Below are 13,892 nucleotides of genomic sequence, written 5' to 3'. Positions count from 1 at the left end.
CTGATCCGGACTCTGGATCCTGATCACCGTGAATATGAAGCAGGTTATCAAGTCATTAGTCCAGATTGACCCTCGTGGAACCAGACCGACTTGGAACCAGATCCTCCAGAGTCTGTCTGTACTCGACGTTCCTCATGGTTTCTATTCTAGAACATCTAATGACTGCAGGACCACCCAGGCCCCCGGGACCAGGACGGACCAGCTCAGCTGCAGACCCAGGTCTGGACTGGAGCTCCCCGGGTTACAGGTCCTGGCCCAGCTGGGAGATCTGGTCCAGCAGGAAGTCCACGTCCTCCTGCTGAGTCGCCGGGTTTGAGAAGACGCAGCGGAAGAAGTTGACTTTGTCTCCCAGCGGCTGGTAGCCAATCAGAACGCAGCCCTGCTCCATCATCCGGCCTTTGATCTGCGGCGCCACCTGCAGGGACGAGGTCAGAATAATGAGGTAACGGTCCAGACGGGGGGGGGGTGATGAGAGGAACAAGTGACATTTACTAAAAACCACAAAACGACCGAATCAAACGACCCAGAAGCTTCTGGGTTCGGCCGAAGCCGAAGATCTTCGTTCCTTCATGTTCACAGCTGGAGGTCCGGGGGCTCCGGTGGATCCTTATGAAGATCAAAGCGATAAGACTTGTGCACAATGTGGACTTCAGTGATTCACTGATCTCAAGTCAAAACGGTCCAAATATTGTTTAGAGCAAAGAGCAACTTGCTGCCGGGAAACGATGAGAAAATGTTGAGAAAATCACGACTTCAGGGGAAAATTAAAGTTAAAAACGTCCCAGAAGCTTCTGAATCAAAACTTTTTCCATGTGTACGAACAGAATAATTTATGTACAGATTAAACTATCAAACTTAAAATATAAAGAGCTGACCGGCGAGGTTCAGGGTTAGTCCTGAGAGCAAGGGATTGTGGGTAATGGTGTTGCTCCGTTTACTGGTGAAGAAACGATCTGAACGAATCAACTGGTTCGGTTGTTTGGTTGTTTGGCTGGAGGATCGAACAACGTTGGTGAAAATCAAGAGGAATGAAAAAATAAACTGTGATCTGAGACGATACCAATGTAAAGAGGCGGGATTAACAAAGTTGAACTGGGGGGGCGTGGTCCAACCAAGAGGGCTGACCACTGTCCACAGACCCCCCCCCCCCCCCCCCCCCCCCCCCACAGGGCTGAGGTGGTCCAGGACCAAGAGTTTGATCAGACGATCAGAAATGGAGTCAATTCATCCCATAGACACTCGAGTAGAAAACGTATAGAAACTAAATGACGTCAGAACTGAACTCAATCTCAGTGAAGCTCAACGTGTTAAACAACGTCTTCACAAGACAACAAGACCAGGACCCCAGCAGACCAGGACCCCAGCAGACCAGCAGAGCCAGAGCAGGTCAACTAAAACCACTGTAGATGATAGTCCAGAGATCAAAGAGCACAACAGGACCAATGAAACATGACATTCCCAGATGGTTTCTGGGCATCTTAAACCTGATTCCCCCCTAGACCCTCATCCTGTAACCTAGACCCCCCCCTGTAACCTAGACCCCCCCCAGCTCAGACTGTGAGCCTGGATGTGTCAGTACCTGGTGCAGCCGGCGGTCTCGCTCTGGTCCAGGATCCAGACCTTGTAGACTGGGGGGGACGTACCAGAAACACACGTTACTGTGTTCAGGCTGCAAACAAACAAACAAACAAAGACACGTTACTGTGTTCAGGCTGCAAACAAACAAACAAACAAACAAACAAACAAACAAAGACACGTTACTGTGGTCAGGCTGCCAACAAACAAACAAACAAACAAACAGACTGATGATGTTTGTGGTCAGACCCACTTTGCTCTTGAGGACCAGTTGAAAGTTCGTCCTCTTCTGCAATTCGTCATATAAATATTCTGCGTTTTCCAGACACTTGTTGACCTGAGAGCCGAAACCCTCCGAGCCCTGAAACACACCGTGACCCCCCCCAGCACCATCAGCACCGTCAGCACCATCTCTCCCTCACCCGTACCCCCCCCCCCCCACCCCCCCCTCTAAGACTACCTCTCTCCCCCGTCATCAATAATAAAAGCTTTGATTAATCGATACCTTTGATTTCCACATCAGCCAGAACTTGAAAGCGTCAACATGGCGGCCGCACTGGATGCTCTTGTCTCCGGTGTCGTAGCTCACATCGTAGGGCTTGTCTGGCTGGAACAGGTACTCTGCCCCCTGCTGGTTACACTCCTGCAACAGGCCCTGGACACCAGGGAACCGGCAGCAAACACATGAGGGAACAGGCAGTGAACACAGGAGGGAACAGGCCCTGGACACCAGGGAACAGGCAGTGAACACATGAGGGAACAGGCAGTGAACACATGAGGGAACAGGCAGTGAACACATGAGGGAACATGCAGCGAACACATGAGGGAACAGGCAGTGAACACATGAGGGAACAGGCAGCGAACACATGAGGGAACAGGCAGCGAGCTCATGAGGGAACAGGCAGTGAACACATGAGGGAACAGGCAGTGAACACATGAGGGAACAGGCAGTGAACTCATGAGGGAACAGGCAGTGAACACATGAGGGAACAGGCAGTGAACACATGAGGGAACAGGCAGTGAACACATGAGGGAACAGGCAGTGAACAGGCAGTGAACACATGAGGGAACAGGCAGTGAACACATGAGGGAACAGGCAGTGAACACATGAGGGAACAGGCAGTGAACACATGAGGGAACAGAAGCTCAGTGGATCAGTTTCTCAAACTGCAGCAGCGTCACCACAATCCCTGATCTCCTACTTTGGTCTTGACCAGGATGGCGGAGCACTGCAGGGGGACGCACATCATCTTGTGAGGGTTCCAGGTCACAGAAGACGCTCTGAAAAGAACCACAAATATCTTCACCAGAACCCTGAAGGACCCTGAAGGTGGAACCTCGTCACTCTGAAGGTGGAACCTCGTCACTCTGACTCACAACAAATGTTCACGTGAGAGAAACATCATGTATTTGACCCACGACTCCTGTGATGACGCATCAGCATGCCTTGCTCATATTTAATGGTCTGACAGGGGAGGCAGGTGAGGCAGGTGAGGCAGGTGAGGGTCAGGTGAGGGTCAGGTGAGGCAGGTGAGGCAGGTGAGGGTCAGGTGAGGCAGGTGAGGCAGGTGAGGGTCAGGTGAGGGTCAGGTGAGGCAGGTGAGGGTCAGGTGAGGCAGGTGAGGGTCAGGTGAGGGTCAGGTGAGGGTCAGGTGAGGCAGGTGAGGGTCAGGTGAGGGTCAGGGGAGGCAGGTGAGGGTCAGGTGAGGGTCAGGTGAGGCAGGTGAGGGTCAGGTGAGGCAGGTGAGGGTCAGGTGAGGCAGGTGAGGGTCAGGTGAGGGTCAGGGGAGGCAGGTGAGGGTCAGGTGAGGGTCAGGTGAGGCAGGTGAGGGTCAGGTGAGGCAGGTGAGGGTCAGGTGAGGGTCAGGTGAGGGTCAGGTGAGGGTCAGGTGAGGCAGGTGAGGGTCAGGTGAGGCAGGTGAGGGTCAGGGGAGGCAGGTGAGGGTCAGGTGAGGGTCAGGTGAGGGTCAGGTGAGGGTCAGGTGAGGCAGGTGAGGGTCAGGTGAGGGTCAGGGGAGGCTGGTGAGGGTCAGGTGAGGGTCAGGGGAGGCAGGTGAGGCAGGTGAGGGTCAGGTGAGGGTCAGGTGAGGCAGGTGAGGGTCAGGGGAGGCAGGTGAGGGTCAGGGGAGGCAGGTGAGGGTCAGGTGAGGGTCAGGTGAGGGTCAGGGGAGGCAGGTGAGGCAGGTGAGGGTCAGGTGAGGCAGGTGAGGGTCAGGTGAGGGTCAGGTGAGGCAGGTGACTCACACACACACTGTACTGACGTCCAGAGCAAGGCGTGTGGAGGTACGTACCTCTCGATGCCGCGCAGCTTCCGGCGGTGTCGCTGTGACATCAGCAGGCCGCCGCCCCACGCCGCCTGTGGAAACACATCGTTAGAGTTCAACCGCTGAAACCAGCAGCATTCATGTTCCAGGGTTCCTGCCAGTGTTGAGCTGAATGAACATGGAGCAGAGACTAATGCAAGCAAGGCAGTGTAGGGAGGGTAAGGCTGACCCTCTGTCAGCGCAGCCTCGTGTAAATAACATTATGACGGAGTTTTCTAAGTACTTGTCATCAGTGACTAACTGCTGGTGGACATATTCTACATGATCTTGTATTTTAAACTTTTATTTTTCACATTCATGAACACACTTTACTCCTGAATCGTCTGCAAGCCGCCCAGCTGGTGTAAAACAAGTGTTACTCAATGACATCAGGGCCGAAGAAATAAAACCAAATGAAAGAATAGAAGAATAAATGAATATGTGAATGAAAACACTTGAACTGATTCCCTCCATTCATCTTGTACGTTGGAGTTTCTCTGTGTTCAGCAGTGATGTTGATCAACACGCTTCACACTGGGAGCCATTGTTGTTGTAGTGGTCGCCTCTGTCCAGCAGGGGGCGATGTGAGTGTGTGTGTGTGTGTGTGTCTCACGTCCACATGCATCCACAGGGAGTGTGTGTGGCAGATGTCAGCCACGGCCATCAGCGGGTCGAAGGCTCCGAACACGGTGGTGCCGGCGGTGGCGTTGACGTAGAACGGCACCAGACCCTGCAGACACAGACACAGTCCCTGTACCGGCCTGTAGACCAGGACCCCTGGTACCACCGGACCACCCATCGTCACCTGTTCTTTGGCTGCAGCGACGGAAGCCTCCAGCTCCGCAGGAATCATTTTACCTCTGGAGAGGAAAACACACTCTGGACGTTCAACTGACGGAACAGGAAGTTCCTAACAGGAAGTTGAGCTGGTGAGAATCAGGTGTCGGTTCTGGAGGTGAGCTCAGTGTGTGAACTTACCCGAACCCTGACCCTAATGCTTAACCCTACCCCTGTCCCTACCCCCAACCCACGAGCCCTACCCTCTAACCCTAACCCTCTCGCCCTACTACTCTAACTCCAGCCCTAACCCTCTAACCCTAACCCTCTAACCCTAACCCTCTCGCCCTACTACTCTAACTCCAGCCCAAATCCTCTACCCTAACCCTCTACCCTAACCCTCTACCCTAACCCTCTAACCCTAACCCTCTAACCCTAACCCTCTAACTCTAACCCTCTAACCCTAACCCTCTACCCTAACCCTCTAACCCTAACCCTCTAACCCTAACCCTCTAACCCTAACCCTCTAACCCTAACCCTCTACCCTAACCCTCTAACCCTAACCCTCTAACCCTAACCCTCTAACCCTAACCCTCTAACCCTAACCCTCTAACCCTAACCCTCTCGCCCTACTACTCTAACTCCAGCCCAAATCCTCTACCCTAACCCTCTAACCCTAACCCTCTAACCCTAACCCTCTACCCTAACCCTCTAACCCTAACCCTCTAACCCTAACCCTCTAACCCTAACCCTCTCGCCCTACTACTCTAACTCCAGCCCAAATCCTCTACCCTAACCCTCTACCCTAACCCTCTAACCCTAACCCTCTAACCCTAACCCTCTAACCCTAACCCTCTAACCCTAACCCTCTACCCTAACCCTCTACCCTAACCCTCTAACCCTAACCCTCTAACCCTAACCCTCTACCCTAACCCTCTAACCCTAACCCTCTAACCCTAACCCTCTAACCCTAACCCTCTACCCTAACCCTCTAACCCTAACCCTCTAACTCTAACCCTCTAACCCTAACCCTCTAACCCTAACCCTCTAACCCTAACCCTCTACCCTAACCCTCTAACCCTAACCCTCTAACTCTAACCCTCTAACTCTAACCCTCTAACCCTAACCCTCTAACCCTAACCCTCTACCCTAACCCTCTAACCCTAACCCTCTAACCCTAACCCTCTCGCCCTACTACTCTAACTCCAGCCCAAATCCTCTACCCTAACCCTCTACCCTAACCCTCTACCCTAACCCTCTAACCCTAACCCTCTAACCCTAACCCTCTACCCTAACCCTCTAACCCTAACCCTCTAACCCTAACCCTCTAACCCTAACCCTCTAACCCTAACCCTCTAACCCTAACCCTCTAACCCTAACCCTCTACCCTAACCCTCTAACCCTAACCCTCTAACCCTAACCCTCTCGCCCTACTACTCTAACGCCAGCCCAAATCCTCTACCCTAACCCTCTACCCTAACCCTCTAACCCTAACCCTCTACCCTAACCCTCTAACCCTAACCCTCTAACCCTAACCCTCTAACCCTAACCCTCTAACCCTAACCCTCCACCCTAACCCTCTAACCCTAACCCTCTAACCCTAACCCTCTAACCCTAACCCTCTAACCCTAACCCTCTAACCCTAACCCTCTCGCCCTACTACTCTAACTCCAGCCCAAATCCTCTACCCTAACCCTCTAACCCTAACCCTCTAACCCTAACCCTCTACCCTAACCCTCTAACCCTAACCCTCTAACCCTAACCCTCTAACCCTAACCCTCTCGCCCTACTACTCTAACTCCAGCCCAAATCCTCTACCCTAACCCTCTACCCTAACCCTCTAACCCTAAACCTCTAACCCTAACCCTCTAACCCTAACCCTCTAACCCTAACCCTCTAACCCTAACCCTCTACCCTAACCCTCTAACCCTAACCCTCTAACCCTAACCCTCTAACCCTAACCCTCTACCCTAACCCTCTAACCCTAACCCTCTAACTCTAACCCTCTAACCCTAACCCTCTAACCCTAACCCTCTAACCCTAACCCTCTACCCTAACCCTCTAACCCTAACCCTCTAACTCTAACCCTCTAACTCTAACCCTCTAACCCTAACCCTCTAACCCTAACCCTCTAACCCTAACCCTCTACCCTAACCCTCTAACCCTAACCCTCTAACCCTAACCCTCTCGCCCTACTACTCTAACTCCAGCCCAAATCCTCTACCCTAACCCTCTACCCTAACCCTCTAACCCTAACCCTCTAACCCTAACCCTCTACCCTAACCCTCTAACCCTAACCCTCTAACCCTAACCCTCTAACCCTAACCCTCTAACCCTAACCCTCTAACCCTAACCCTCTAACCCTAACCCTCTACCCTAACCCTCTAACCCTAACCCTCTAACCCTAACCCTCTACCCTAACCCTCTAACCCTAACCCTCTAACCCTAACCCTCTCGCCCTACTACTCTAACGCCAGCCCAAATCCTCTACCCTAACCCTCTACCCTAACCCTCTAACCCTAACCCTCTACCCTAACCCTCTAACCCTAACCCTCTAACCCTAACCCTCTACCCTAACCCTCTAACCCTAACCCTCTAACCCTAACCCTCTACCCTAACCCTCTACCCTAACCCTCTAACCCTAACCCTCTAACTCTAACCCTCTAACCCTAACCCTCTAACCCTAACCCTCTAACCCTAACCCTCTACCCTAACCCTCTACCCTAACCCTCTAACCCTAACCCTCTACCCTAACCCTCTACCCTAACCCTCTAACCCTCTACCCCAACCCTCTAACCTTAACCCTCTACCCTAACCCTCTAACCCTAACCCTCTAACGCGTTTGTTGCTCGTTCACAATGGTTCTTCAGTGCAGCTGATCACACACTGTGTGTGTGTGTGTGTGTGTGTGTGTGTGTGTGTGTGTGTGTGTGTGTGTGTGTGTGTGTGTGTGTGTGTGTGTGTGTGCCTCACCTTTCATCACACTTCACCAGCAGCACATTGTCGCTGCCCATCCCGAGAACAGCTGCAGACTTCTTCACTGAGTAGTGGCTCTGTGGTGAACACACACACACACACACACACACACACACACACACACACACACACACACACACACACACACACACACACACACACACACACACACACACACACACACACACACAGTGAGGGGTGACAGCGGTGGTGAGGGTGAGGGTGAGGGTGAGGGTGAGGGTGAGGGTGACAGCGGTGGTGAGGGTGAGGGTGAGGGTGAGGGTGAGGGTGAGGGTGAGGGTGAGGGTGGGGGTGAGGGTGAGGGTGAGGGTGGGGGTGAGGTTGAGGGTGAGGGTGAGGGTGAGGGTGAGGGTGAGGGTGAGGGTGAGGGTGCGGGTGAGGGTGAGGGTGAGGGTGAGGGTGAGGGTGAGGGTGGGGGTGAGGGTGAGGGTGAGGTTGAGGGTGAGGGTGAGGGTGAGGGTGACAGCGGTGGTGAGGGTGAGGGTGAGGGTGAGGGTGAGGTTGAGGGTGAGGGTGAGGGTGAGGGTGAGGGTGAGGGTGACAGCGGTGGTGAGGGTGAGGGTGAGGGTGAGGGTGCGGGTGAGGGTGAGGTTGAGGGTGAGGGTGAGGGTGAGGGTGAGGGTGACAGCGGTGGTGAGGGTGAGGTTGAGGGTGAGGTTGAGGGTGAGGGTGAGGGTGACAGCGGTGGTGAGGGTGAGGGTGAGGGTGAGGGTGAGGGTGACAGCGGTGGTGAGGGTGAGGGTGAGGGTGAGGGTGAGGGTGAGGGTGGTCACCTGCTCCGAGGTGAAGAGCGCCAGCCGGGGCAGCGCTGCAGAGCCTCTGGTCCTCACCTCGGGACAGAAGTGGTGCCTCGCCACCAGGAGGCTGTACAGGTTGGCGATGGAGCCCCCTGGTGGAGGAGGAGGCAGTGTGTGTCAGGGGGTGTGTGTGTGTGTGTGTGTGTGTGTGTGTCTCTGCGCCCTACCGGGACAGAAGAGTCCGTCCCCCTCGTGGTCAGACCAGCCCACCAAGGTCGTCATCTTCCTCAGCAGCTCGTCCTCCATGAGGAGGAAGACGGGGGACACCTCGTAGGTGAACCTGCTGAGTCGGCGCCATCAGTCTACTGGTTCACTGATGGCTCGCACACACACACACACACACACACACACACACACACACACACACACACACACACACACACACACACACACACACACACAGACAGGTCTTACATGTTGGTGTTGGCGGTGGAGGTCAGCCACTCTCCTGCCAGACCGATCACATCCAGACCAGACGACAACTGGTTGAAGAAACGAGGATGACCTGAAACACAACCGGCACTTTATCATCAATCACAAACAACTTGTTCTAGAAACTACTTCCTCTGGGAGCTACTTTCTAGAGCTCTACCTCCTCTGGGAGCTACTTTCTAGAGCTCTACCTCCTCTGGGAGTTACTTTCTAGAGCTCTACCTCCTCTGGGAAATATCTTCTAGAGCTCTACCTCCTCTGGGAAATATCTTCTAGAGCTCTACCTCCTCTGGGAGTTACTTTCTAGAGCTCAACCTCTGGGAGCTACTTTCTAGAGCTCTACCTCTGGGAATTACTTTCTAGAGCTCTACCTCCTCTGGGAGTTACTTTCTAGAGCTCAACCTCTGGGAGCTACTTTCTAGAGCTCTACCTCTGGGGATTACTTTCTAGAGCTCTACCTCCTCTGGGAGTTACTTTCTAGAGCTCTACCTCCTCTGGGAGCTACTTTCTAGAGCTCTACCTCCTCTGGGAGTTACTTTCTAGAGCTCTACCTCCTCTGGGAGTTACTTTCTAGAGCTCAACCTCTGGGAGCTACTTTCTAGAGCTCTACCTCTGGGGATTACTTTCTAGAGCTCTACCTCCTCTGGGAGTTACTTTCTAGAGCTCTACCTCCTCTGGGAGCTACTTTCTAGAGCTCTACCTCCTCTGGGAGTTACTTTCTAGAGCTCTACTTCCTCTGGGAGCTACTTTCTAGAGCTCTACTTCCTCTGGGAGTTACTTTCTAGAGCTCTACTTCCTCTAGGAGCTACTTTCTAGAGCTCTACCTCCTCTGGCAGCTACTTTCTAGAGCTCTACCTCCTCTGGGAGCTACTTTCTAGAGCTCTACCTCCTCTGGGAGTTACTTTCTAGAGCTCTACTTCCTCTGGGAGCTACTTTCTAGAGCTCTAGTTCCTCTGGGAGTTACTTTCTAGAGCTCTACCTCCTCTGGCAGCTACTTTCTAGAGCTCTACCTCCTCTGGGAGCTACTTTCTAGAGCTCTACCTCCTCTGGGAGTTACTTTCTAGAGCTCTACTTCCTCTGGGAGCTACTTTCTAGAGCTCTACTTCCTCTGGGAGTTACTTTCTAGAGCTCTACTTCCTCTGGGAGTTACTTTCTAGAGCTCCACCTCCTCTGGGACCTACTTTCTAGAGCTCTACCTTCTCTGGGAGTTACTTTCTAGAGCTCTACCTCCCCTGGGAGCTACTTTCTAGAGCTCTACCTCCTCTGGGAGTTACTTTCTAGAGCTCTACTTCCTCTGGGAGTTACTTTCTAGAGCTCTACTTCCTCTGGGAGTTATTTTCTAGAGCTCCACCTCCCCTGGGAGTTATTTTCTAGAGCTCTACCTCCTGCTGTCCACGCAGCAACCATGTGCCTCACATAGACCAGCGAGAGACCATGGAAGAGCCAGCCAGGTCCGTCCCAGAGGGGTAGGGTCCATCCCAGAGGGGTAGGGTCTGTCCCAGAGGGGTAGGGTCCCTCCCAGAGGGGTAGAGTCCGCCCAAGAGGGGTAGGGTCCATCCCAGAGGGGTAGGGTCCGTCCCAGAGGGGTAGGGTCCATCCCAGAGGGGTAGGGTCCATCCCAGAGGGGTAGGGTCTGTCCCAGAGGAGTAGGGTCCATCTCAGAGGTGTAGGGTCCGTCCCAGAGGGGTAGGGTCTGTCCCAGAGGGGTAGGGTCTGTCCCAGAGGGGTAGGGTAACTCTGTGACGTCGGGTTCAGTGAAAGCCGATAGATGAGGCTCAGAAGACGTACGCACCTGTCCTGACGCCATACTTCAGTGTGTCCCTGCAGTCCACCAGAATCTGCTCCAGGGTCTCTGGATGGTCCGGCAGGTCCAGACTGAAGCCCTCCAGTCCCTCTTTTAACTGATGAGGGTGGTGGAAGTCCAGGACCTGGAACAAATGGGTCTTTAGGGTCTGAGCCCCAGCAGAGCTGAGCGACACCTTGTTGGAATGCAAGAGGTTGTTCTTATTGAGGACCGAGTCCGAGAGGCCAGGACCCGGTGGTATTGGTAATGGTTCTTATGATTATCTTTTATTTTCTCCCTCCTGAGTCCAGATCCGGGCCACGAGACGGGTTCAAGAACTCACCAAGACTGGAAACAAACTCACCAAGACTGGAAACAAAATTGAAGGAAACGTAAAAACCAACCCCTAAAAAGAAATCAGAAATCAAAGTTCCGTGCCAGAACTTGCTCTCTAGCGCCACCTAGAAACACTAAGACGGCCACCAGGGCCGTCCAGGACTGGGACTGGTCGGCCCTGGTCAAACCAGGTGACTGGAGCCGAGGACTGTGATTGGTCGATACCTTGGAGCTCCTGTCACTCGACTTGCTGATGAAACTCAGCAGGATGTTCAGCAGCTCCTCCAGAAACCTTCTCGTCAGACCTTCACCACCCGGAGCCGGGAGCAGGTCTGCACACACACACACACACACACACACACACAGAACTGAGACTCCAGACCCGGTCCAGGACTCGGACTCCAGACCCGGTCCAGGACCAGGACTCACCTTTGCCGTAGACACTGTGGAAGTCGCCGGCCGTCAGGTTTCCGTCTCTGACTGCTTCAGAGTCCTGGTCTTGTTTGTTTCTGGCCTCTGATGGACTGATGACGTCTGAAGGAAGGAATCAACAGGCGTCACTGCATCAGCTGATCAGGAGGCGGAACCAGTGGTTGACGAAGACGACGCAGAATGGGCGTCCTGACTTCTGGCAGAACGACCCGACTTCGTGGTTCCAGCATGTCGAAGCACTTTTCCGATGGGCGGAATCACCGAAGACGAGTCCAGGTATTACTTGATCGTCTACTAGCCGCCAGAGCTAGCGGCTCCCGCTAGCCGGGTGAGCTAGCGGCTCCCGCTGCCCTCCTCCTTTCCTCCTCTCTGGTCTCTTCCAGGCTCAATCTTTCATCAAGGCTCATAAAACTCCGACTATAACTTCAAAACACTGTAAAAACTATTTAAGAGGAAACAAGCCGATATAAACACAACAGATCGAGATTTGCACAACTCGTGATGTCACACATAGGCTCCGCCCACAATGGCCCACGAAGAAGAATACCCTCGATTTCCTCGGCTGGAGATTCAATATTCAAATAACTTTGTTTTGCGACCATAGTGGTGGGGCAGAGTCGGAGGAACCTTACAAGTAGAACCCCAACTGTCGTTTTTTGCAAAGCAGTGTTTTACATTTCACTGGGACTTGAAAGATATAATTAAACACATAAAAGTGAAAAAAAGGGGTTGGATTTTCATTTTTGCTGGATCCAATCAAATAAGTGCCGGTGAAGTTCTGGGCAGTACCGATCCTGGTCCGGCCCAGATGAACCTTCAGAGCTTCATCTGGGCCGGACCGATCCTGGTCCGGCCCAGATGAAGCTCTGAAGGTTGGTTCCTGCTGCTTCAGCCACTCGTGGACAAACGTCCCTCAGGAGTCCCCGAGCCTTGCCTGACCGTTGCGTCTGCATTCAGGCTTCTATTGAGGTCACATGAAGGACATCGGCGGTCGGGACGTTAATCTCTTCAAAGCTTTGCATGATATTCAAATCCCTAGAAGGACCGTGTTTTCACGGGTTCCAGTCCTGCTCTGCTGCCACTGCAGGTAGAGTCTTCTAGAAACCCTTCGTTCTAACAGAAGGAAACGGTTGTAGATCGACTGGGCTCAGCCATACATACTTATTATTGTCACGTCGGCATTCCTTCACCTCCCTCTTCTTCGGTTCACTCAGTCAGTGTCGAGGCTTTGAGTGGCCTGAACACACGATCATCACCGACGTCCAACAACATCCACACTCACTCTTGTGTAAAGAACCAGCAGACCCTTACCTGGCGTCTTCAAGAAGTCCATGTCCAGGGGGATCCGAGTGCTTCAGCAGCAGCTGGTTCAGTCAGACTGGCTCTCTGAAGTGGTGAGGCTGGTGAAGGGGTGTGCTGTGGTGAATGCTGGTGAAGGGGGGAGGCCGGTGAAGGGGTGTGCTGGGGTCCAGCGGGCAGCGGAACACAAAGAGAAGGTAAAGAGAGGTGTGGTCTGGCGGTGAATAGCCGCCACCACTTGCCTCTGTTGCATAAGACTTCCAGGCTTTGAGGCGTTGTCGCCTGCGACAGGTGTGCTCACCTGCTCCATTGTGCTCTCCTTTCAAAGGCGACGTCTGAAGCTCGCTGTCACGCAATCCCACCGTCTCTTTCAGATCCGGCAGCGTGTGTTCAGGATTCTCTCTGTTCTGTCAGTCTAAAAGCATCGCAGTGGGTTCTGACCAGCTCAGGATCAAAACCAATAGCGTCTCTGGCTTTGGAACATTTAATTGACCGTATGGTCTTTCAGCAGACTGCATCATACACAGCAACAGGTTGACCAACTTCCTCACTAAGATAGAAGTTGCTGTCAAACCTTTGATCTCTCTTGCTCTTAGAAACTTCCTCGGTCACTTTGAAGCTAAGAATTCCTTGCTGTGGGACTTTGAAGCTAAGATTTGAGCTCCGAGAGACTCTGACATGCTTCGTGAATATGGCGCGATCTAGTATGGTGTTATGACTGCAGGCTGAGGTCTGCATGAGGCAGCAGGGGGCGCTGTGCTATCAATCAATCAATCAATCAATCAATTAATCAATTAATCAATCAATCAATCAATCAAATTGTATTTGTATAGCCCTTTACAATAACCCAGTGGTACCCAAAGTGCTTTACAATAAAGCTATAAAAACAATACATTAAGAAACAAATACAAGAATAGTACATAAAAACAATACTTTAAGAAACAAATACAAGAGTAGTACACAAAAACAATACATTAAGAAACAAATACAAGAATAGTACACAAAAACAATACATTAAGAAACAAATACAAGAGTAGTACATAAAAACAATACATTAAGAAACAAATACAAGAGTAGTACATAAAAACAATACTTTAAGAAACAAATACAAGAGTAGTACATAAAAACAATACTTTAAGAAACAAATACAAGAGTAGTACA

General features: G+C 52.4%; 1 protein-coding gene across 1 annotated transcript; it reads right to left on the bottom strand.

Annotated features, from left to right (window-relative positions):
- Window positions 1-241: 241 nt before the first annotated feature.
- On the bottom strand, window positions 242-12,765 carry LOC308148148 (glutamate decarboxylase 1-like; the record flags this gene model as incomplete). Its single annotated transcript, XM_080521583.1, has 17 exons — window positions 242-415; window positions 1,580-1,669; window positions 1,829-1,936; window positions 2,081-2,230; window positions 2,778-2,856; window positions 3,867-3,931; window positions 4,492-4,608; window positions 4,684-4,738; window positions 7,629-7,708; window positions 8,426-8,541; window positions 8,617-8,729; window positions 8,864-8,954; window positions 10,674-10,809; window positions 11,226-11,332; window positions 11,430-11,534; window positions 12,222-12,344; window positions 12,744-12,765. 17 exons carry the CDS (start codon window positions 12,763-12,765, stop codon window positions 242-244), a joined length of 1,731 nt encoding a protein of 576 aa, XP_080377709.1.
- Between the last annotated feature and the right edge of the window lie 1,127 nt (window positions 12,766-13,892).

The sequence above is a fragment of the Blennius ocellaris genome (genome assembly GCF_963422515.1).
Source record: "Blennius ocellaris genome assembly, contig: SCAFFOLD_113, whole genome shotgun sequence".
NCBI classification, from domain to species: Eukaryota; Metazoa; Chordata; class Actinopteri; order Blenniiformes; family Blenniidae; genus Blennius; species Blennius ocellaris.
This window is presented reverse-complemented; position numbering and strand designations above follow the sequence as displayed.